At 31.3% G+C, this 27,075-nt stretch overlaps 1 protein-coding gene across 6 annotated transcripts; it reads left to right on the top strand.

Moving 5' to 3' along the window:
- The first annotated feature begins 127 nt into the window (after positions 1–127).
- Positions 128–27,075, top strand: LOC119600291 (protein crumbs). Of its 6 annotated transcripts, none has more exons than XM_037950440.1 (15): positions 128–624; positions 1,073–2,048; positions 16,161–16,280; positions 16,343–16,567; positions 16,643–17,632; positions 18,481–18,690; positions 21,341–21,855; positions 22,008–22,025; positions 22,278–22,928; positions 23,000–23,969; positions 24,035–24,223; positions 24,286–26,007; positions 26,079–26,200; positions 26,258–26,677; positions 26,737–27,075. In XM_037950440.1, exons 2-15 carry the CDS (start codon positions 1,445–1,447, stop codon positions 26,962–26,964), a joined length of 6,984 nt encoding a protein of 2,327 aa, XP_037806368.1. In that variant the 5' UTR covers positions 128–624; positions 1,073–1,444; the 3' UTR covers positions 26,965–27,075. The 6 variants fall into 6 exon arrangements, with proteins under 6 accessions (XP_037806368.1, XP_037806367.1, XP_037806370.1 ...); XM_037950439.1 differs by having other exon boundaries at positions 21,984–22,025; XM_037950442.1 differs by lacking the exon at positions 18,481–18,690 and adding an exon at positions 17,927–18,049 and having other exon boundaries at positions 21,984–22,025.

Here is a 27,075-nt window from a genome sequence, read left to right as displayed (position 1 = left end):
CATTGCATATATACACGTACTAAACATGGTCATTTAACTAACGTGTTAGCGCAAACATTAATTTGTATGCATGTGAGTTATTATTGTTGTTGTATTTTAGAGTCTAGATACTTTTGTTGTTGTATTAGTGTTTGGCTGGCTGAACTGATAGACTGACTGAGTATTTTTGTTAGCAAAAATTCAGTTTACAATCTGTTCTCGAGCGTAATTGTTGTTTATTTTTGAAAAGTGCCACAGCCGGGATTTAAGCGCGACGTTTCCTAAAGCCCCTTGAGATGGCTAAATACGTTGAGTGCAAGTGTAAGAGAGACAACAAATTTTTATGAAAAATTATTTCAAACAGAAAAATTATAATTTTGTTGTTGTCTTTTTATGTAAATTGGATAAAAAAAAAATTAATAAAACAAAAAACAACTTGTGAATAAGTATCTTTTCGGTTTAAGTGAAATGAAAATTGAATTTTTAATAATAAAATAAAGAAATATTATCATAAACGTATGATTGTTGAATGATTAAATTATTAAAAAAAAAAGAAAAGGCCAAAAGAGCAATTGCGTTTTCTACATATAATTGTGAATAAATTAATAATAATCAAATAAAATTAAAAAAAATAAAAAACGAAAGGTTTGTGTATGAAGAATTTTTATTATAAAAAAAATATGAAATGAAAGAAAGTTTAATGTAATTTGATTGTAAATTGGTAATGAGAAAATGAAGAATAAAAGTGGTAACAAGTAGTAGTAGATTTTTTTATTTTTTTCTTTCTTAAAAAGCAACAAAAACCAACAGTAACAAATTATGGCTAAGAGCAAGAGATTCAAAGGAATGAATTCTTTAGTTATTGATATATTTAATATTTTATAAAATACAAATTTTGTTAAATATTTCTAAAAGTTTATCTTTTTTATTTAAGTTTTGAAAATTTAAATTATATATTTCAAGTTATTTTCAATTAGTTGAAATATTTTTAATTATTTTAGTTTCAGTTCTAGTTCGTCTCTAGTCAACATTCACTTTTTATGATTTCATTCCTTTAAAATTCTTACGTTGTCATAACCAAACTAACAACCAGTTCTAGATGAGAAAGTGTAACTTTATTTTATTGTCACAAATGGAAAGAAAGAAATTAAAGTACTTATTTACAAGCTGTTGAATGTTGTGTTTGGAAATTAACAAATTTAAAAAAAAAAAAAATTAACCAAAAATTAACCTCAATTTTATAGAAAACAAATTCTTTTTTGCATAAAAGATATACTCACACATATAAACTTACACTAGAAAGAGAGTGTATGTGTGTATGTAAATAAAACCAATAATTAAACAAAAATATAATAAGAAAAAACATTCAAAGTCTTAATGATTTAAAACAACAAAAAAAATCGTTAGAAACATTGCTGGCTTGACAAAAACAAAATAAATAATAAACGAACGGCCAAAACATAAAATGCGAACATCATTAGATTCATTACCAACACCATTATCATATTCATCATCATCATTAGAAGCGGCAATGCAACATCAATACAAACAAAAGCATCAACAGCAGCAGCAACAACAACAACAATACATATGTAATAATAAAAATAATAATGAACATCAATCACATAAAAGAATAGAAAAACGAAGAACAACAACGAAAACGATAACAGAACAAAATTTGAAAACAATTCCTAAAACAACAGCAACAATGTCGACGCCAAAGTATGCGTCAGCAAATGTACAACAACAAGAACTACCAAGTAGTACAACAATAGCTGCAACATCAGCAGTTGAAGCTACAACAATAAGAACAAAACCCTATAAAGAAAATGCATTAACAAAACAACATTGGCGGCATCAAAATACAAATATAACAACAGCAGCAATAACAACAGATTCGAATAAGAGTTCGAATTCGATTTCGAATATGAGTAGTAATCGTCAAAATGATAAAACTGCCTTTAGCAGTTGCGCCACCAAAAGATCAATTTCCTGGTCCTACAACTCTTATCCAGCTGGTCAATTAGTACAATGGATATTTTTAACATTATTAATTTATTTATCAATGGGTAAGTTAAAAAATAATAAATATGTTATTAATAAATAAATTACAAAGCAAATGAACATAAATAAAAAAGACTGAAAAAACCCACCACTGTCACTTAAAGGCAGACGGATAAATAGCTAAACAAATGTTATTTTGGTTTTAAGTTTCAAATAAAAATAATACTTAAACTCCTACTATTATTAAAAACAAATAATAAATATCTTTTATAGCTGTAAGATGAGTGATTATTAATTTTTTGCTTTTTTAAACAATTAAAAGTCAAACTCTTCCACCTAAAATAGCTGAATGCCATTTCATTTTATAAACATTGTTTTTTAAATAGTTTTCTTAATACACTTTAAAATTAAATACACGAATTCGAACTTAAAAAAATACAACAAATTGCAAAATTTAACCAACCATTTAATTTTTAGTATGACAACATCAATCGTTTAGTTTTTTTTTTTTTTTTGGTATCTGTATCTGCTAGAGAACGAAATATTTATAAGATACAATAATCTTATCTTTAGTTTTTAATAGTTTTTTGTTGTTATTTTTGTAAACAGTAAATTAAACGCTAATATATTTGGTATTGAATAAACAATAGGGTCAAGACTTAACTGTGTGTATTTGTGTTAAATTGTATTTAAAAATACTTACTTAGTTACTGAATATCTTTCCTAACGTTTATTCTATAATAAACTAAATAAATATTGAAGTATTTTATTTATTGAACAAATAAGAAATCGGTTACTTTTAAGTATTTGCCAAAAATGATGAAAAAAAATAATCTCTCTTAATTGAGTTTTGGGATTTTTTTAACGGGACAAGGATGATTGTTGTATTAATTTAGAAGTGAACTGAACTAGAATTGAACTAGAACTGAAGTAGAACTGAACTAGAACTGAACTAGAACTGAACTAGAACTGAACTGAACTAGAACTGAACTAGAACTGAACTAGAACTGAACTAGAACTGAACTAGAACTGAACTAGAACTGAACTAGAACTGAACTAGAACTGAACTAGAACTGAACTAGAACTGAACTAGAACTGAACTAGAACTGAACTAGAACTGAACTAGAACTGAACTGAACTAGAACTGAACTAGAACTGAACTAGAACTGAACTAGAACTGAACTAGAACTGAACTAGAACTGAACTAGAACTGAACTAGAACTGAACTAGAACTGAACTAGAACTTAACTAGAACTTAACTAGAACTGAACTAGAACTGACTAGAACTAGAACTGAACTAGAACTGAACTAGAACTGAACTAGAACTGAACTAGTACTGACTAGAACTGAACTAGAAATGAACTAGAACTGAACTAGAACTGAACTAGAACTGAACTAGAACTGAACTAGAACTGAACTAGAACTGAACTAGAACTGAAACTAGAACTGAACTAGAACTGAACTAGAACTGACTAGAACTGAACTAGAACTGAACTAGAACTGAACTAGACTGAACTAGAACTGAACTAGAACTGAACTAGAACTGAACTAGAACTGAACTAGAACTGAACTAGAACTGAACTAGAACTAGAACTGAACTAGAACGACTAGAACTAGAACTGAACTAGAACTGAACTAGAACTGAACTAGAACTGAACTAGAACTGAACTAGAACTGAACTAGAACTGAACTAGAACTAGAACTGAACTAGAACTAACTAGAACTGAACTAGAACTGAACTAGAACTGAACTAGAACTGAACTAGAACTGAACTAGAACTGAACTAGAACTGAACTAGAACTGAACTAGAACTGAACTAGAACTGAACTAGAACTGAACTAGAACTGAACTAGAACTGAACTAGAACTGAACTAGAACTGAACTAGAACTGAACTAGAACTGAACTAGAACTGAACTAGAACTGAACTAGAACTGAACTAGAACTGAACTAGAACTGAACTAGAACTGAACTAGAACTGAACTAGAACTGAACTAGAACTGAACTAGAACTGAACTAGAACTGAACTAGAACTGAACTAGAACTGAACTGGAACTGAACTGGAACTGAACTAGAACTGAACTAGAACTGAACTGCAACTGAACTACAACTGAACTAGAACTGAACTAGAACTGAATTAGAACTGAACTAGAACTGAACTAGAACTGAACTAGAACTGAACTAGAACTGAACTAGAACTGAACTAGAACTGAACTAGAACTGAACTAGAACTGAACTAGAAACTGAACTAGACTGAACTAGAACTGAACTAGAACTGAACTAGAACTGAACTAGACTGAATTGAACTGAACGAGAACTAACTAAACTGAAACTAGAACTGAACTAGAACTGAACTAAGAACTGAACTAGAACTGAAGTAGAACTGAACTAGAACTGAACTGAACTAGTAACTGAACTAGAAATGAACTGACTAGAACTAGAAACTAACGAGACTGAACTAGAATGAACTGAAACTGAACGAACTAGAAAACTGAACTATAACTGAACTGAACTAGAAACTGACTTAGAACTGAACTAGAACTGAAATAGAACTGAACTAGAAACTGAACTAGAACTGAACTAGAACTGAACTAGAACTGAACTATAACTGAACTAGAACTGAACTAGAAACTGAACTAGAACTGAACTAGAACTGAACTAGAACTGAACTAGAACTGAACTAGAACTGACTAGAAACTGAACTAGAACTGAACTAGAACGCAACTAGAACTGAACTAGAACTGTGAACTAGAACTGAACTAGAACTGAAAACTAGAACTGCACTAGAACTGAACTAGAACTGAACTAGAACTGAACTAGAACTGAACTAGAACTGAACTAGAACTGAACTAGAACTCAACTAGAACTGACTAGAACTACTGAACTAGAACTGAACTAGAACTGAACTAGAACTGAACTAGAACTGAACTAGAACTGAACTAGAACTGAACTAGAACTGAACTAGAACTGAACTAGAACTGAACTAGAACTGAACTAGAACTGAACTAGAACTGAACTAGAACTGAACTAGAACTGAACTAGAACTAGAACTGAACTAGAACTGAACTAGAACTGAACTAGAACTGAACTAGAACTGAACTAGAACTGAATTAAAACTGAACTAATGTTGAAAAAACGAGAAAGATCGAGATCTATACAAAAGACTATTTTCGGTAATTTTTCTTAATTGTTTGTTAAAAAAAAAGTTTGGACAATTTTTTAAATTTTTTATTTGAAAATTGTTTATATAACAATGGTTTCTGTTGTAAACATTGGGGTGGATGTAGTAGCTGTTAATATTATCCGATTTAATTCAAATTTTGCACAACTATTATAAAGTGTCAAAATAGTCTCATTTTTTAATTAATCTAGCACAATTAAAATATTCTGAGCAAATTTAATAAAAATTTTATAAATGTACTTAAGTCAAATTTAATTACTTTACTGTAAACATTTCTATTGTTTTGTAACTTGTATCATGTTGCTTGCGGTTTTGGTATATTAGTTCAAATAAAAAACAATACTATTTTCACCAACTATCAATGATTCAATAAAAAAATAATTGTCAATAACAATATCAAATAACAGTTGCACCTTAGATTATTTGTTAATAGCATCTAATGTAAAGATTTATAACAAAAAATTTAGCTAAAAATTTATTTTTGTGGTTAGATTCATACTTACAGCTAGAGAAACTGTATACTATGTATAAACTGCTTATAAATTGTTTAGCAGAATTTAAATGAGCAAAATAAATAAGTAAAAAAATCTCTTATAAAATCACGTTTTATAACAGTTTAACTCAAAAGTAATAAATAATTTCCGATTTATTTAAATGTCTGTATGTATTTATGAAGCAAAAACATTTAAAAAAATTTTTAACAAATTAAAAAATCTCTGAGAAATCAGTCATCATAATTTAAACGGGTTTATAGTTTCTTAGAATTTAAACAAAAATGTTAATAACAAATTATTAAATTAAAGGTAGTAAAAATAATAGTTTCACACAAATGAATACGGAGGTGATACCAACACGAGATAGGTACCCATAGAAAACTTAATAAATTTTAGACATGATGAGATTTTTACAAGTCTAATAATAAAATATAATAAATATAAATGAGAATAGTCATAAAATACACTTACAGATACAACAAAAATAAACTGAAAATTAATCTGCGAAACATTTTGAAAGATTAAATCCCTTAAAATGCGATTTAATGCGGTATTTCCCAAAACACAAAACAGTCACTAACAATTTTATGACTGACAAACATGATAGATTACCGAGGAGACAGGCAGTTCCAACTAAAACACGTAAATACTTATAGTAGATTTTAGTGTTTGCCTAGGTACATGTGTTTGTAGTTATTAGGAAAAAACGTATTGTTTGGCCAAAACCGACACCTAATTAGTATGAAGTTGTCGGCACTACATTCCCAGAGATACAAAAAAAAACCAAGATATGGATTTACCTGTTAAAATTATTTACTGATGATAGTTTAGCTAGTTCTGTTGTATTTAAATCTAGAATTAATAAATCAGAAACATATTTAAAAACGATTACATAATGCCTCTAGACACTTTTTTCAAAAATGGTAGTCTATCAGCCGGTCATATAGCCAAATTTAGTTACAAGGGAAATGTTTTGCTTTTTTCGTATTATTTAATATTTAAAAATAAAAAACCTCACAAGTTAAAGAAAAAGAAAGAATTGAATAATAAAGAAAGAACTATACAATTATAAGAATTGTATATAGATTCTTTTTATGGTCATGAAACGTACATAATGCGTTGACAATAAAAGTTTTGCTTTCATAATATAGTTTTAAAGAATTTCTGGTTTTTTTGTTCACTGGCTTTTTTACAATTTAATTTTTTTAGTACTTGTTGTATTTTCAAATTATATTATTTAAGAACCAAATTCATTATCATGTTTGAAAAAAGAACCCTTAAATACACACACCCATCTATTTACAGGTACATTTTGAATACAGAAAGAAAGGTGTGCGTGCATTATTTATTATTTATGTGATTTAGAACTGTTTTCACGGTAATTGGTTAAATTCTTTTAACTTCAAATTTCCCCAAATTGACAGATGTCAATTTTGACAAAACTCAAAATTATTAAACTTTTAAATGATCATTTGATCGATAAATTTAAGGCTAAAATTTTTGATGAATATTTATATAAGTATATTTAGGAGATTCACAAACAATCTCTGCATCTGGTATGTTTACTCTTATTTCAAACTAGCTATACCCAGTGTGCTTTGCTACTCTAAAAGCACTATAATACAATATCTTTCCAGATTTACAATATGTTAATATGAGAGTTTCCAAGCAAATTATTGGAAGTTCGCCAATTTCTATCTATCTATGAAAAATTTGAATAATCTAACAGTTTTCAAGATATACTAAATTTTGTATTTAATTCATATATGTGTTGCCAAGCCCCCTATTGAAAGTCCGCCCGTTATTCTCTAAATGTTTAGATGAATGTCATAGTTCTTCAAGTAAAATTTGAAGATTCTAATAGTTTCTCAGATATACGAATTTTTTTATTTTATTCATATGGGGACTCCAAGCCCTCCAGATGAAAGTCCGCTCTTTTCCTCCAAAATGTTCAGATGAATATTAAAGTAATATGTGCAAAATTTGAAGAATCTAGTTCTATTAGTTTCCCAGATACGCGAAATTTTGTATTCATATGGGAGAAGCCAAGTCCAAGTTATACTCCAAATGTTCAGATGAATGCCGAAGTTCTTCAAGTAAAATTTGAAGATTCTAGCTCTAATAGTTTCTCAGATATACGAATTTTTCTATTTTATTCATATGGGGGCACCAAGCCCTCTAGATGAAAGTCCGCCCTTTTCCTCCAAAATGTTCAGATGAATATTAAAGTAATATGTGCAAAATTTGAAGAATCTAGTTCTATTAGTTTTCCAGATAAACGATTTTTTTGTTGTATTAAATTAATATGGGAGGTGCCGCTCCCCTCATGGGTAGTCCTCCAATTTATTACCCAAAATGTTTACATAGATGTTAAAGTTATTCGTGCAAAATTTTAAGATTCTAACTGTAATAGTTTCCAAAATAAACGATTTTTTTGTATTTAATTTATATGGGAGGTGCCACGCCCCCTAATGCCAGTCCGCCCACTTTTTGTCCAAAATAATCATATTGACACTAAAGTGGCTCCGACAAAATTTGAGGACTCTAACTGTTATATTATCTCAAATATACGGATTTAATATTTTCTTAATAAGGGCGTGGCTCCTCGCCCACTTGAAATTTCAAAATAAAAAGTAGCTTATTACCTATTCCAGACACACAGGAATACGCTGTGAAAATTTCAAGAAAATCGGTTCGGCCGTTTAGTAGTCTATAACGTTCAAACATACAAACAAACACACATTAATTTTTATACATATGTATATATATAGAAGGTGAAAGTACAATTTACGCCATCATTGTACATGGATTATTGCAGTACATGATCCGTTTAGTAGTCCTATGTAGCAGGCATTGACCATCTTAATTTTTTTTAAAACAACATGGTGCATGGCCTCCACTACATATGTACATTATGGATCATGTTCAACCATAATCTTAGCAAAGGAAGAAGATTTGGCATTAGTCTGATATAATACATTTGCATTATTTGGAAAACTATAAGAAATGTACAGTAATCATAAATAGTTCCCAAAGATGTTCGAATCTGATGGTTTTATAATTTATTTTGTAGTTGGAAGAAATTATTAAAATATGATTCGAAAATCACTATGAAACTATAAGGAATACGACTCTAAAATAATTCCCAAATATAAATAATAAAAAAGAGTCCAAACTGATCAGAAATAGGGCTGGCTCTTAAAATACTCTTTTAGAAGAGTCGAAAACATTTACCAATCTACTTCAGAGAGTATGTTAACCATGATATAACAGCAAGGAATTAACTGATTCGATATTACGAGATTACACTATGTAGATCAATTATCGGTCCAGGGAAATATGACTTCGTTAAAAGATTAAAATCTAGTGATTGTAATATTAATTCTGTAAATATTGGATAAATGTTTGTGAATAAGGCTCTAATTAAGTTACAAATTTGTATTGTTCTTAAGCCAACAAGAGCCCAGAACAATTATTATGTTGACTAGGGACCTCGAAAACCGATTAAAGCCGTATTTATGATATGTACATATTCCATTTGTTATTATTTTCTGTTGAAGATAATAAAAGTTGTTATTAATTTAATATAAGTACTAGATACCTACTGACCTTTAAGTACATATTTGCAGAAAAATATACCACTTTTAAGTACATAATAAAAACCAAATCCATTAAATTATTTAAATAAACATAAATTTTAAAATTCAAAACAGCATGACGAGTATTTGTGTTTTCCGTAATAGAATAATGCTGATAAACTAGTCGAAAAATCTTCAAACATATTTAAATTCTCAAGCTTAGTTTCCATTAAACATTTAAATTATACTTAACGGTTTATTTATCAGGTTTTAGGTCTTACAAAATTTAAATAGCATGACAAAAACTTAAGGTCTTCCTGAATAAAATATAACAGATAAATAAGTGTCTTACGTTTCTTAAACAAATTTAAGATAAACTATTCTTTACGTTACTTATTTAAATACTTTATAAGCTTATTTAAATAATATTCTATTCTTTACTTAAAGTACTTATCAGTGAAGAACCCACCCTTTTTAGTACGTTCTTTTGTGGTATGTTCTGTTTTAAAGTTATTGAAAAAAAAACAATTTTGAAAACTAATTAAACACTTGTTGCTTTAGAATGAAATGTTTATAAAAAAATATTTTAGGGAATATTTTATGATAACAACAAAGAATGATGATGATGACCTGTTGAATGTCAAAAGTAGACACACCTCCTAATACATAAATGAATTTATATTTATTAGATTAGTTAGCGTTATTCTAGTAAATTGTTTATCCATCCAAATACTTGTAGTAGAGAATATTTACAAGTTAAAACAAAAAAAATAATAATAAAATCGACCAGGCATAACCAGCCAGCCAACAATAGAAAAGTTAAAACCTGAAATTTTTCTCAATGAACATGTTACAACCTTAAGTTCAGGTTTAGGTTTACACCTTTTTTTTCTCTCGCGCTTATTTTGGTTTCAATACGGCTGCAATATGCTCACATCAAGTGAGGTGGGTTTTCTTTCATTATACCGTTATATTTAATTTAATATTGATTTGAATTGAAAAAAGCAATCATGTTAATAATAAATAATTAAATAACTCTATAGATATTGAAGAGAAGAATACAAAATGGGTGGTGATGGAACTAATTTACCCTACAAAATAGGTATTTTTCTAAAGGAAGGGCTAAGAACACTTCAAGAATAATTACACACAAATTTTAAAAATGTAGAAATCCGTTTCTGGCCTTAGAAGTATCTCAAAAACCTCATGTGACGGATAAATTCTGAGTCCAAATTCAGATTCAGCGCTGCTTAACCATTAAAAAATGTATGTGACAAAAGTAGACTTTCTGCTGGAAATGCCCACATGTAGCTCTCGTTTTTTTAAGGACTGAAACCATTTCGATCTAAGTAAGCATATTTGAGAAATTAACAGGGATTTTCAGACGAATTCAGTCTAAAACTCCTAACATTTTGAAATATTTTATAGAATTCTTTGATCAATTTGAATATAGTACTGACCATAACTATTTCAAATGTTCCGTAGCGTATAAAATAAAAAAAGACCTCGAAATATTGATTTTACTTTAAAAATTTATTAAAAAAAATTTAATTATTCTTTGTTGGTTATGTTTTTTGATTAATTTTGAATGCATACTAAAGGGGCGTATGCAGCACTTTAAATATATTTCTAATGCGTCATGGTTTTTTATAGAGTTGGAAAAATAGACTCTACTATGCATTCTGCGGGGTCTACCACATAAAACATTTGTTGTTTTTTTTTTTTTTTTTGTTAAGGTTACTGAACCGATCGTGCGTGTTTCTGTTTTTACTACTATTGTTGTTGTTGCTGTTGCCATTGTCTACAACTTTTCAACATTTATTGAGCTTTGTGAGCCATTGTTTACCTTTTTGTACATTGTTCTCTTTATGTATGTTTTTTCTTTTGTTTGTTACATTCTTTCGGTGGAAAACATAAAAAGGGAATCTTTTGTGGTACTGAAGTACATAGGAAACTGGTTCCTCTATAGAGCAGTTTTTTCCATTAGTAGTGTTGTTTTTTTTCTGTACAACTTTTTTTAATTCTACTTCAAAAATCTGTAATGTAAACATAACCATGTTTTTTTTTTTCAAATTTGTTATTGCTGTTACCGTTCTCAGGCGAAAAGAGATCATAACACAACAATAACAAAATGTTAACAAAATAAAAAAGTCAGTAAAAATTAAGCCAGACACAAATATACGGTTAAAGCTCTCTTATCTTGCATGTTTAGTACGATCTACACTATTAAAGTGGGTATAATGGGTTCCTCCTACCTGTATTTACCATAATGTATACCAATTGGATCAGAGCTATTTGCTCATACAATGGATGACTATCGGTTTCATTTTAAATTTTAACACAATGAAATTTGATATGTGATTTTCCATTGGATCAGGGGATTCGATATATTATTTTACCTAACTCCTAAATAATTGTCCCCCTAATGGGCATTAAAGGTATTTTTTTATTGGTTTTTATAACCAGAAACAAAACTTTAAACTTTTGTTCATATCGGTTCATATTTGGACATATATATTTCTAATATAAACTTCTTTAACAGAGAATACATAAACTTTAATAAATCTCTTAAATATGTATTCAGTTAAAATTCAACTTAATTAATTTTAATTTGCATAGAAATCGACGGAATTTTGTGCTGATCGGGGCATAATTGAAAATATATAACTTCCATATAAGTCCTTTTTTCTTGCATAAATTTAATATAAATCGGTAAAATCCATCTCAAGTTAAATTTTGATATAAAGAAATAGATTCCTAATTGGTCATAGCTTCCATATAAGAGTAGTTTTTGAAGTTTATATCTTTACAGGCTATCGTATAGTCGGTTTCGACCGGCTTCATTTTCTTATTTGATATTTTTTTATTTTCACGTTAAAACAAACAACCACTTCTTTTAGAGATGAAGAAAGATGGGAATGTCTTTCGAGAAATGTATATTCATTCTTTTTAAAAAATACAAAGACAACATCAAGGCGGAAAAATCATGTAAATAAAAACTCAAACAAACCAGAAAACTAAATAAAAGTACAAAAGCGAACGGAATCAAAAAAAAAAGTAGAATAAAATATTTATAGTGAAAAAGAAACGATTAATCATACAATTTTTTAGTTTTGTTTTTTTGAAAATTTGTTGTTGTATTTTTAACCCACATTTTTAAGACAGACAAATACAATATTTTTTAACCTAAAAAATAATATTTTTTTTTTTTTGGAAAATTATTGAGATTTTATCACTTAAGTAGAAGCTGAAATGATTTTTTTTTTTGTTTCCTGTGATTTACTTACAGACGTGATATTAGTTTTCTAAAGCCTTTTAAAAAACTGATGACATAAGCTTAATAATTTATTTACTTTAAATATTTTAGAAGCTAATAATAGAGGAACAAATTTTCCTCTATACAAAATGCGACTTTAAGTTTTAAGTTAAATATTTATGATTTCTATTTAACCATTAGAAATAATTTGTAATTCTTAGTTAATTGCAAAAATGTATTATTTCTAAACTTTAATTTGTTTATATTATTATTTGACACGAAATCACGTTGCAACTAAATGTTACAACTAAAATGAAAAACAATTTCAAAGAAGTAAAAAAAAACATTACAAAATAATTTCACTTTTTAAAAATAAATTAAAGAAAAAACACAAATCTAACAAAGAGAAAATATACGAATGTAGTAATTAAGTAAAAAAGATTTATTAAGATTAATAATGAAACAATATAAGATTTTAAATGTTTTTTTTTTTTTCATTTTTCTCCTACAATACGTTATAATGTTTATTAGTTAAAAAAAAACACAAAATAAACAAGGTTTTTCAATGTTATTTTGCGATAACAGTGATGCAAACAGTTGGTACCATCATCTTCAGCTTTGCCTCCATCATCATGATCATCGTCTTCATCTTAATACTATACAGGCATTTGTTCATTATTACATTTGTAACAATTGTTTCGAATATGAACGTATTTCAAACAATGTTTGTTGTGTATTTAGAGCAGTACTAATTTAATCACCTCAAAAGGTGAGGTGATGGTAAAAGAAATAAACCAAAATGTATTAATCAGTGAAGTATAACTAACACGAATATATTTTTCTGTTACTTTTTTTTTAGTTTTTTGGTATATGTACTAATATTTTATGAAAAATTACTTATGAATTATTGAGAAAGTTGGTAAAAAATATTCACGCATTACTTGGTAACATTTAAATGTTAAAACAAGTGCATTTTTAATAGGTACCTATTTATTATTAAGTGCCAATTTTTATTAACAATATTTGAAAGGACAGAAAAACACCTAAAGAAAACTTTTTTAATAAAAAAAGCAATAATTTAATTAAATTTTTTAAACATATGTTTTTAAGGCGTATGAGTAATATCAATAAAGCCCCCTTTACACAAGCACACAAGTAATATGATCTGTCAAAATTTTGTTTAGAAGAGTTCGGATATGTATGAAACCAATATGTAATGAAACCATCACACATTGAAAGAAAATATGGATGCAAAATTTGACACTCGTATGGTTCTCTTCGTTTTTTGAAATGATTCAAAAATCATGCAAGTCGCATTAGATCAGGGATGTTTTTTTTGTAAACACATACAAAAAAAGTGAAACAGCTATTTCCATCTTACTTTGCTATTGTTTAAACCAATCGTGTAAACACAAAAATTATAAATCATACAACTTTTATTATTTTTTCTGTCATACGGATGGAATTTCATTTTACTTTTTCATTAGACTTTACGTACGTAAAGCGTGATCGTGTAAATGGCCCTTAAATTTACAAAAATTAGGTATTTCACACGGAAAGTATCTGTAACCAAAATTTCCGGCAGTTTAAGGGGTTTATAAATACCGAATTTCGGCTTTGTTTAATGAAATCTCGGAATTTTTGGTAGGTTTTGTGTTTTTTGTTTGATGAAACTGCAAGAAGTATTTTATTTAGTAAAACTTTTCGTTTTATGTTCTATTCTGTACGTTAAGGGAATAAACAGTTAAATGTTATCTGTTTCCAAATGGGATTTTTCCTATAAAAAACTTCTGAATCCAAAATCAATCTAGTTAATAAAAATTTCCATTTTTATTAGTGTTGAGAGCAGTGAATTTTTCATTTTTAATCAATTACACCTAGACCTTTGAAACGATTATTTTATGATTTGGGGATTGGAGGTTGTTATAGACCAGTAACGTGGACCGAGGTAAAAATACACCTTTTTAGTATAAATTACATAACTTTGGCTAAACCCACAAATCTATAATCGTTTTTCACAAATTCTACATTTAAGTATTAATGAACACACAATTAATCCTTAGGAATTAAATCACATTAACTAAACTGTTTTACTTAATTATTTAATTAGTTTTAAATCAAAATTTGATTAATCCAAAGGGCATTCACACTAAACAAAAATGTCAAAACAAATATGTAAATAAGAATATTATCAAGCTGTAAAGGTGACATAAGTCATGTTTTCACCTTTTTTTATTTTTTACTTACACATACCTAAAACCTACTAAAAACTGGTAATTTAGTTCAAATATAAATCAACATCTAAATTTTACCCTCAGTAATACAAGAACAAAACTGTAGTAAAAATGCCAAAAAAGAAATGATTGAAAAATCGAAACGTTTTGTTAGCATGGACTATTAGACAAATCAGCATTAGTTAAATAATCACTAACTAAATGTATTGAAATACGAACAAGTTTTACTTTAGAAATTGTATAAAAAACAACATAAAACATTATTGGTCTAGATTCGCACTAAATGCAAATGTTGCTCTTACCACAAACTACTGCTGCTTGCTGATCGATGGCCTCAAAACCGAAAACACCTTTTGCTGTTTGCTGCACAGTGAAAAAAACAAACAAACATTACTTGGTCAAAAGGTCTAAAGTACTTAAAAAGAATCACTACACTATACACTTGTCTTACTTTTTCATTATTTGTATGTAGTTTGTATACTTTTTTGCCATTATTATAATGATTATAATGTTAGAGGTATAATGTGACCAACTGTAAACGATGTTAACGGTTTAAGCAATTGTCCAATTCACAATCGTAGTCATATAGTTGGATAAGCTAGATTTTGAAAAAATACAAATCCGACTGTGAATTGAAAAATATGAATTTTTAATCAAAATTGTGTCTTTTTCAAAGTTCATTAAAATTTAAAGAAATCATTTTAAAATGTTATGTAGTACATCACATATTTGTTTTTAAGATTTCAAACGATATGTGGTTTAAAATAGCCTTTTTTAGTCAATTTCTGTATAATGAGGTTAAAATGTCTTATTTTCAAAAAAACGACCCTATTAACTTAATAATTTCAAATGTTTTACCATTTCCGACCTATTAACGTTTTAAAATTGGTCACATTAAGTAAACGTGTTTCTGACTTATTTGTCCATTTAATGTAACATGAATCTTGAGGTATTTCAAAAAAATTACAATTCAAAAAAACAAAACATTACCAGTTAATGACCGGTACAAATTGCAAATGATACTGGTACCTACATACATAAGTATGTACAACTACTGACACTAGAAACAACAACATCACCAGCAGATTTAAAACAAAATATGTACATCACTTCGGAAAAAATAGAGAAAAAATGAGGAAGTACTTAAAGTACATGAACACAACCTACTCGTACAGACACATTCATATACTTCACTTTTGACCTGGTAAAACGATTAGTTACTGGTACTTATTCCAAAGATTTCATGTTATAGTTCAACAAATATGACAGAAAATGGCAATAGGGTCATAGATGTAAAATGAAAGTTGAACAACAGTATATAAAAACAAAAATGAACTTTTCCCCCCCAGGAAATGTCAGTCCATAATCCAAACAGCTTAAAAATTTCCTTTATTCGTTTCACCTATATAATATGCTTTCTCTCTTGATTTTTGCAGATTCCTCTGGTGTTTCAGCTACATCCAAAGAAGCATATTTCAATGGCTCAGCATATTTGCGTTTGTTGTCACCCATGCCCATATGGGATCATTCCGCCATAAGTTTTCGTTCATGTCGCGGTAAGTTGAGCTAATTCAACTGCAGAATTTCTTTACTTACCTATTTTACTTTTTTTCTTTAGGTGGTGAAATTTTAGCTCAACAATATAATAAAAACTCAATAGTAATCTCTGTGCTCAATGACTTTTTGCAAATATCATTGGCCGGTCCAGCGGTCATAGGACCCAATAATCGTGTTGATGTTAAGTATTCCTATCATTTGTTAGACAACAGATGGCATACGTTACAATTTAAATATGAATATGGCAATTTATATTTGTATATTGATCGTGAATCGAGAATATTTGGTAAGTTTTAGATTGTTGATAAATTCAGAAAGAAAAGTTATAATGCATTTCATTCTCCTCTATTTTACTATTTAGCAAACTCAACTTATAATAGTCAATTTTTAACGAATCAAGATATTGGCAACGAAGCGGCCATTTTAATATTGGGCAACTCTTTTACCGGTTGCTTACAAGATGGCCCTGGCTTATTGTTTATTAATGACTCGATGACTGTACAGAATGCTGTTTTTGGCCCTTGCCCCTTGGGCAATGGTCCTTGCTCAGATTATGATATTCCTTTGAGAAATCAAGACTTTTGCGCCAATGATCCTTGTATGGGTCATGGTTTGTGCATTTCTCACAACGATGGCTATGAATGTCGTTGCACTGCTCGTTATTCGGGTAAAAATTGTCAAATGGATAATGGCTCTCCCTGTGATCGCAATCCTTGCTCAAATAGTGGCGCCTGTATCGAAGACAGTCGTGGCGATTACCAGTGTATTTGCACTCCCAATCATACCGGCAAACATTGTGAAACAGAAATCAATATAAATCCCCTTTGTCAAAAAAATCCCTGCGTAAATGGTGGCGCATGTGTTGTAGCACCTGGCAGTTCGAATATAGAATGTGAATGCCCCAAAGGTTATGGCGGTACTCACTGTGAAATCGACATGGATGACTGTGCTTCACAGCCTTGTCAAAACAATGGCAAATGTAGGGATTTGGTCAATGGTTTTTTATGCGATTGTGCCAATACCGGTTTTATGGGTCCTTTGTGTCAGACCAACATCGATGAGTGTGAAGCGAACCCCTGCCACAATGGCAAATGTTTTGATACCAATGGCTGGTTTATATGCCAGTGCTCCGATGGCTGGGGTGGCGAACTGTGTGAAAAACCCATAAGTTGTCAAACTCAGCAGTGTTTGAATGGTGGTTCATGTGTGGACAAACCCATAGGATTCCAATGTTCATGTCTGCCAGGTTTCTCGGGTGAGCTGTGTCAACAAGGACCACCACCTTGTCCTCAGTGTCCCATAGATTCAGAATGCATAGGAGGAAAATGTATATGCAAGCCAGGAACTTCAGGTGAGTCAAAGATTTTCAGTCAAAAATTTTAAAGGTTTTATCAAATCATTAAAAAAGGGTGTTTGGTTCTAATTCATTGTTATATTCATTAAGAAACATATCACTCTTTAATTTTAGATTGATTTCTATAATTAAGAGTGATTAGTTGTAAATATTAAATGGCAAAAAGCATGTGGTTTATTAAGGTTTTATGGTTTTTAAAAAATTTAATTTTGGGTTGTGGTGTCTTTTTCTGTTTTTATCTCATTATTTTAATGATTTCGAAAAAAAAAAAAAACTAAAATAATATAAAAGCTTCGCAAAAATATGAGCTTATGGCCACAAGTTGTGAAGAAGGGGCTAAAAAAGGAGGAGTCAAAACTAAACGTTACATACCGCCAGAGTGGCTAAAGAAGAAGAGATGTGAGCTTAAATTGAGTATGTCTAATTAAAATCCTTAAACAACAAATTGTTACTACTATTATTAGTATTAATTAAAAAAGCATAATAATCATTGATGTTACACGTTTCGTCAAAGTCAAAGCAATTCAAATCGTATGCAGGCTAAACAGATTTAGTTATTCGAACACCCTCACCATTGCTTATTTTAATTAGTTTCATTTCTTATAAAATACTTTTAGTTTTATTAGTATTTTATAAAGTAATGATACTAATTTTAAATCATTTCAAAATAGCTAAAGTTTTACATACTAATTTTAAAACATTTTTCATATATTTTTTGTTGCCATATCCTTGTCCTATGTTTATTTTGTTTCAATATCCTAATGAACAAAATATAAAAAAAATAATTTTGGAAATTGTTGTGAAAATTGTATATAATTTGATGATGTTGATGATGATGTTAATAGGACCTATTGGTCATTGTATACCGATAACGACAACAACTACAAATATGCCACCCATATCCCCCAGTAGTGCTACTTCCGTACTCGTTAGCAATCAACAACAATCCCGTTCAGCTCAGTTGACTGCATGTTCCTCTGATAAGTGTTTGAATGGTGGAACTTGCCAAGGTTATGCCACCAATTACACTTGTATTTGTGCTAGTGGATATAAAGGTTTGGATCTAATTAAAACTTAAATTAACTTTCTTTTTCTAGTAAAATTTACAGAATTATTACAAATTTTAATCCGTAGTATGTTGTATGAAAATATATTTAAAAAAGTATAATTATGTAGTTAAAATAAATTAAAACAAAATCTAACCTAAAAATCTGAAGTAACTGTAAAAATTTAAAATAATACTAATATAACAAAACTATAACGGATTAGTAATGTAAATATCTTATAAAATTGGTTAAATTAAAAACAATTAACAATATCTAACAAGTTTAAAATAAGTATAAACAAGTAAGAGTGTTATATGCCGAATCTTATATACCCACCATCAAACCTCGTTTGACTCGAATGAAACTTACTTATGTCGAATTTCATCTATATACTCGTATTTTTTAGGCCAGTTATAAGCGTTAAAGTAATTTTCTGAAGGGGACCTTATATAGGCGGGGTAGGGTCAATTATGGGTCGTATTAAATTTATTTGTGTCGAATTTCATCGCTACACTCGTATTTTTAAGCCATTAATGAGCGTTAAAGTCATTTTCTGAAGGGGATCTTATATGGGGGGTAGGGTCAATCATGGACCGATCCTCATAAAATTTGGTAGACAGAATTTGGTTCGTATTAAATTTATTTGTGTCGAATTTCATCGCTACACTCGTATTTTTAAGCCATTAATGAGCGTTAAAGTCATTTTCTGAAGGGGACCTTATATGGGGGGTAGGGTCAATTATGGACCGATCCTCATAAAATTTTGCATAGTGATTGTGGATCATAAGAAACTTACTTACGTCGAATTTCATCGCTATATTCGTATTTTTAAACAAGTTATGGCTGTTAAAGCTGCTTTTCGAGGGGCCACTTGTATGGGGGCTATCCGAAAACGTGGACCGATATTGCCCATTTTCAATACCAAACAAACCTTACCTATAAGAAATATTTATGTGAAATTTCAACCCTCTAGCTCTTTCCATTGGGACGCTATCGTGCTTTCAACAGACAGACAGACAGACAGACGGACGGACAGACATGGCTAGATCGTCTTAGAATTTAATGTGGACCCAGAATATATATACTTTTGTGGGTCTATGACCAATATTTCGATGTGTTACAAACGGAATGACAAAATCAATATACCCCCCATCTTTTTTGATGGTGGGTATAAAAATCATATTGAATAGTTTATTTAAGGGCTGGTTTTTGTCAAAGCCTTTTTATTTAGAAGTAATTAACCATAGAAAAGCTATACATAGAACTGAAACTGAGTATGACAAAACCTAAGTCTGCTGTCAAAAACCTAAGTCGTGAGAATGTATTGGTTGAAAAATATGTAACCCAACAAACACAAACTCTTTCGTTTAAAAAGTTTTTATATTTTTGTTTGATATTATATTTCGATATTTTATGAAATAATGGTTTGAATTAGCCATTTTTATTCAATATCAGTTGACCAATGTAAGAAAGATCTTCATTAAAAATTATTTTTAATTTTAAATAAACTCTTTGTGATTGCTGGGTTGAGTCAAAATACACTTAAAAATAATATTAAAAAAATAAAAACGATTGAAAAATTTGTTTTTTTCTGAAAATGTTTTCAATAATTTTATGGGAAAAACATAACCTTTAGCAGTATTTATTGCAGCAGCAGGGGCTATTTTGCCAAAGAAATTGTGCTAATGCTAAAATTAACGCTTGATATGAACGATTATTGTTAATTTCAAAGCAGCCCAAATGCAGTCAAAATACACCCTACACCACACTAATGGGAACGGCATTTTGTTTATGTCTTAAAGTTTGTAACACCTGCGTCGATGTAATGATGTAATCCGCCCATAAATTAGCCTATTGAACTTTTTTGTAAGTGGAAAATGCTATACAAGAATAGGGTATTTATAAAATTCGACTCAACAAATTTTATATATACGAAATTTTGACTATATATTGTTATAATGAGCAGTGCATTCATTAATTAAGCAAACATCAATCTCTTGAATATAACTTCTACATTAAAAAATACTAAATAACTCATTGCTACTTACTCGCAATGTGGTAGGGTATGATGTATTCGGATACATTTTGTACTTTCATATTTTTGTTATTTTATGTAAAAAAAAATAAAAATACTCATACAATTGTATTAAATTCACACAGAACCTGTACATGTGAGAGAGTAATATTTCTTACGCTCAGTTTCAGTTCTATTTATTTTTCTATGTAATTAACCTTAATTTTTATTTTGGCTTTAAATAGAACATATCTTTTGGGTTTGAAATACATATTTCCCATTAAATTCAATAGGAATGATTGAAACTGATTGAATGCAAACAAAATTGTATCATTCTGAAGCAATATGGCATTCCAAAGGAATCAATTTAAATATGTTTAAAAGAATTAATTCTCTAAATTAAAGTTTAGTGAATGTGTTTGAAAATTGTATAATTAATTAAAAGCCAAGTCCATTTTAAACTAAGAATTAGGAAATTATTTCTTTCGAAACTTTGGTTTATGTTAAACAAATGAATTCATCAAATAATTTAACGTTCGTTTTACAAAATCAGCCTTTAAATAATTTGATTTTCTGTTATAGTTTTGCCTTACTTTCGTTTTGATTTGAAAATGTTACTAATTCATATAATTTCCACAAATTCAGGCTTTAATTGCGAATTACCCTCTAATGATGTCTTGCCTTCGAGTATACCCTTGTCGGGTTGCAAGTGTCTAAATGGTGGAACTTGTACTCTGAACGGCACTCATTGCTATTGTCCCACTGGCTATTCTGGTGAAAGATGTGAAAAATTGGAATCCTGTTCGCTGACCAACTGCCAAGAGCCCATGGTATGTTCTCAAAATAAATGCATTTGTCCGGAAAACAAAATCTGTACATCCTGTGCTTCACAACCTTGTCGCAATGGTGGTGTTTGCTCCGATTTACCCAATGGAGATTATGAATGTAAATGCCCCGCTGCCTGGACCGGTCGTAATTGCATAAAAGATGTTGACGAATGTCAAATATCGCCGAAAATATGTGGCAATGGAATTTGTAAAAACGAGGAAGGTTCTTATAAATGCTATTGTACTCCTGGCTTCACAGGCATTCACTGTGATTCCGATGTTGATGAATGCTTAAGTCATCCCTGCCAAAATGGAGCAACTTGTCATAATAAGGTAGGTTGGCATTTGAAATGTTATTGTTTGTTAATATTTGAGGGCGGGAGGGATAGAAAGTATTACATATGTATATGATTGTGTGTGGAAGAGAGAGAGAAAGATATTATAATATTAAATCATTATAGTTGTTTTTCTTTAAATTTGGAAAGCATCGGATATTAAGACAAGTGAGTCATTAACAATACCCCAATTAATGTCCAACAATAGCTTTATGTTTCTGCTAAATATACGACTGCTAGTAATCAGCTTTAATTCAAATCCAGTATTTAAAAATATTTAGATAATTTTTAAATCTTATTTTTTCAAAGATTAGGTTTGGAATTCCAACTTTTAAACCTTTATTCATCCCAACATCTGGTCCTTTATATTCTTATTTTTCTTTGCAAAACTCTGTTAACATTGTTGTCCACCTATTTTAGATTAATGCTTACGAATGTGTTTGTCCACCCGGTTATATGGGTCCCAATTGTGAAATCGACATTGATGAATGTGCCAGCAACCCCTGTTCCAAAGGTTCGACTTGTGTTGATTTAATTAACAATTTCACCTGCTCCTGTATACCTGGTATGACGGGTCGTTTCTGTGAAATAGATATTGATGACTGTATCTCGGGACCGTGTCAACATGGCGGTAAATGTATTGATGAATTGGGTGGTTTCCATTGCAACTGTAATTCTACCGGCTATGAAGGACGTTATTGTGAATCGAATATAGATGAGTGTGCCACTAATCAGTGTGTTAATGGAGCCGAATGTATAGATGAAGTCAATGACTATTCATGTAAATGTTATGACGGATTTAGAGGAAAGAATTGTGATATTGATATCAACGAATGTGAAAGTAATCCCTGTCAATATAATGGTACCTGTTTGGAGAAGTCAAATATAACCCTGTACAATCTTGCCCATACGATGGACTTGCCAAGTGTGTTTAGTCAGACATTTAGTTTCGAAAATGCCAGTGGTTATGAGTGTGTCTGTGTGCCGGGCATCATGGGCAAGAATTGTGAAATTAATATCAATGAATGTGAAAGTAATCCTTGTAGCAAACATGGCACTTGTAATGATGGTGTAAGTAAAGAATTAAAATAAATTTTGATCGATGCCATGACCAATTAAAACTAAAATTTATTTTCCTTTAGATCGGCTCCTATACTTGTGAATGTGATCCTGGTTTCGAGGGCACCCATTGTGAAATCAATATTGATGAATGTGATCGTTATACCCCGTGTGGAGCTCATGGTACCTGTATTGATCAGACTAATGACTATGAGTGTGATTGTGATGCCCAGTATGGCGGCAAGAATTGTTCAGTGCCTTTGATTGGTTGCGTTAGTGCTCCTTGTTTGAATGGCGGTATTTGTAAGCCATATTTGGTTAACGAAACTGAACATCTATTCAATTGCTCTTGCCAACACGGCTATCAGGGTGATACCTGTGAGAAAACTACCACAATTTCCATGGTTGTAAGCAGTTTGATTACGGTTAAGACCCAGCGTGAGGAAGGTTATGACATAAATTTACAGTTTCGTACCACGTTGCCAAATGGTGTTTTAGCTTTTGGTACATCGGGTGGTCAAAATGAGCCAGTTAGCTATATTCTGGAATTGATCAATGGCCGTTTGAATTTACACTCCTCTTTGTTGAATAAATGGGAGGGTGTTTTCATTGGTTCCAATTTGAACGATAGTAATTGGCACAAGGTGTTTGTAGCCATTAACACTTCGCATTTAGTGTTGTCGGCCAATGATGAACAAGCTATATTCCCTGTTGGATCCTATGAAACCTCTAATGGCAGCCAACAACCATCATTCCCTCTCACCTATTTGGGTGGCACTATACCGAACTTGAAATCCTATCTGAGACATTTAACACATCGTCCCTCTAGTTTTGTCGGTTGTATGCAAGATATTGTGGTAAATGGCAAATGGATTTTCCCCGAAGAACAAGGTTTGGACGATAATACCAATTTAACGCATATACAAAGCGGTTGTCTACGCACCGAACAGTGCAATCCAAACCCTTGTAACTCAAATGGTAAATGTACCGATCTCTGGCATACATTCTCCTGTACATGTCAAAGACCGCACTTTGGCTATACTTGTAAATACAGTAAGTATCTTTACAAACAGAAATTTTGGGTTTTTATGTTCAATGGTATCATTTCATTTCAATAGATATAACTGCTGCTACATTTGGTCATGAGAATACTTCACATTCGGCAGTCAAGGTGGAGACAAATGATGCTGCTCGCAGGGCTATACGATCAGTTTTGGATATTTCTATGTTCATACGTACCAGACAGCCTACCGGTCAGGTCTTCTATTTGGGCAGTGATCCTCGTAAAACAGCCTCTAAGGGAGCCGGTAAGGATTTTTGTAGCAATTTATAGTATGTAATTATTTTAAATAAGTTTTGTTATTTTCAGATTCTGGCAGTTCGTATGTGGCTGCTAAATTGCAAGGTGGTGAGTTATTGGTAAAAATGCAATTCAATGGCACCCCCGAGGCTTACACTGTGGGCGGAAATAAATTGGACAATGGCTACAATCATTTGATTGAAGTTGTACGCAATCAAACGTTGGTTCAGGTTAAGCTAAATGGTACCGAGTACTTCCGCAAAACACTGTCATCGACAGGTTTATTGGATGCACAGGTGCTTTATTTAGGTGGACCTGCTCCTACATCACCAAACAGTGAGACTACCGCCACTGTTGTACCAGGCTCAGAAGTTGGCACCGAATATTCCACTGTCAAACCCGAAGATTATTTCAAGGGCATTATTCAGGATGTTAAAGTAAGCAATGGCTCGCACACCATGATTGTGGAATTGTATCCCTTGGAGGAGGAAGAAATTGCTTTACCACCACCATTTGGTGTTATAACCATCGATCGTTCATCGGTTTTGAAGGGTGAAGTTTCGGATGATTTGTGCCGTAAAAACCCCTGTCGCCACAATGCCGAATGCCGTAATACCTGGAATGATTATACCTGCAAATGCCCCAATGGCTATAAGGGCAAGGATTGCCAAGAGATAGAGTTCTGTCAATTGGTCACTTGTCCCGGCAGCAGTGTGTGTCAAAATCTGGATGATGGTTATGAATGTTTAACCAATATTACCTTCAGAGGCAATGAGAAAGCTCCCTTGGCCTTTACTTTCTTTAAGGAGCAAATTAACGATGAATTGAAACCAAAATTAAAACCGGTAATAGAAATTGCTTATCGTACTCGTGCTGGTGGTACCTTGTTGTATGTGGAAAATCACCATAGTTTCTTTGAAATTGGCGTGAATCAAGGTCTAGTAACAGTTACTTGGAAATTCAATCAAGACTCCTTGGGTGATACCAAACGATTCAGCAGAGATAATTCTGATGGCATAGAATGGAGTAGAATCTACTTGAGGGCCCATAATGGTAAGCTGGAGGGTGGTTGGAAGGGATGGGAAAGTATGGTAGATCCCTCGCCTGCATTTTCCGCCGACATAGATATGAATGCCTTCCAAGATTTAATCTCAAGTGGAGAAGCAGTATATTTGGGTGGCATGCCAGTGGTTAGTCAAAATCCTCAGGCTCGTGCCACCGTGTCTTCTCAGCAGGGTTCTCAATTTAAGGGTTGCTTGGGTGAAGCCAGGGTGGGTGATCTTCTGTTGCCCTATTTCACCAATGAAGAAATGTATCCAAGAACTGAAAATGTGTCGGTACAACCGCAAATTCAATTCCGTTTGAATTCTACGCGACCAGACGAGGGTTGTATTTTATGTTTCAAATCGGACTGTAAAAATGGCGGAACCTGTAGTTCTCCCACCGAGGACTATACATGTACCTGTCTGCCGGGCTACGATGGCGATGATTGCTCTAATGATATCGACGAATGTGCCACGGCCACGTGTGAAAATAATTCCACTTGTATTGATAAAGTTGCAGATTTCCTGTGCGATTGTTTACCCGGTTATGATGGACGTTTTTGTGAAAATAATATTGATGAATGCGCATCCCAGCCTTGTCATAATGGAGGAAATTGTACCGATCTGATAGCAGCGTTCCACTGTGATTGCACCGATGATTATGCTGGTCCGCAATGTGATATCTTGAAACAGGTTACTTGTGAGAATCAACCTTGCAAGAATAATTCTACCTGTCAGGATGGCTTTAGTAAGTTTTAAATGTGCCTTTTTTGGGTTTGTAATGTATTCAATTAATTAAATTTTTCTTATTTCAAATAGACTCCCAAACGAGTAACAATTTCACTTGTACTTGTATGCCCGGCTTTGAAGGAGCAGTTTGTGATGTGGCCTTTTGTGAAGTAACACCATGTCAACATGGAAGTTTATGCATTAGCACTGAGGTAAGTTTTGAGGGCTTTTCTTATTTTGAGAAAGATAATAATGTTATTTTTATTTAGATCCCCATGTGTCAATGTAGCTTGGGTTACACGGGACGTTTTTGTGAAACAGATATTGATGAATGCGAATCGAATCCCTGTTTGAATGATGGCAAATGTACCGATCTGGTGGGCAGCTATAAATGTAATTGTAATAACACTGGCTTCGAAGGGGATAATTGCGAAATTGATATAGACGAATGTGCCATGAGTGTGGAATACTGTGGAGGTTTAGGTAGATGTATAAATCAACCGGGATCCTTTAAGTGTATATGTCAGGACTCATTCTGTGGAGCGTATTGTAATTTCACTGACCCCTGTAAACAAGAAGGACAACAGCTGTGTATGAATGGTGGTAATTGTATAGAAGCTTGTGGCGATGAGGCTGATTACTATTGTAATTGCACAGAGGGTTATACAGGCAAAAATTGTACAGTATTGGTAAGCATTTTTAGTTAGTAATTGTTCGAAAATTTTAATTATCTTTATTTCTTATTTAGATCACTTCTCGCGAGGAACCCAGCACAGCCGATATAGCCATTATTGTTATACCGGTTATAGTGGTATTACTTTTAGTGTGCGCCGGCTTGTTGGTGACATTTTTGGTAATGGCTCGAAATAAACGTGCCACTAGGGGCACCTACAGTCCTAGTGCTCAAGAATATTGTAATCCTAGACTGGAAATGGACAATGTTTTAAAACCACCACCGGAAGAAAGACTCATTTAGTCAAATTTCCTATACATACTTTTTATGCATGTGTCTCTAATGTTATTTATTTTACGTTTTATTTAACATATTTTAAATTTAAGCGTTTTTTTTACAAAATTGAAACTGATA

The sequence above is a fragment of the Lucilia sericata genome, unplaced genomic scaffold (assembly GCF_015586225.1).
Source record: "Lucilia sericata isolate MDLA Ls3-8-SP2 unplaced genomic scaffold, ASM1558622v1 Contig000110F_arrow, whole genome shotgun sequence".
Classification (NCBI taxonomy): Eukaryota; Metazoa; Arthropoda; class Insecta; order Diptera; family Calliphoridae; genus Lucilia; species Lucilia sericata.
This window is presented reverse-complemented; position numbering and strand designations above follow the sequence as displayed.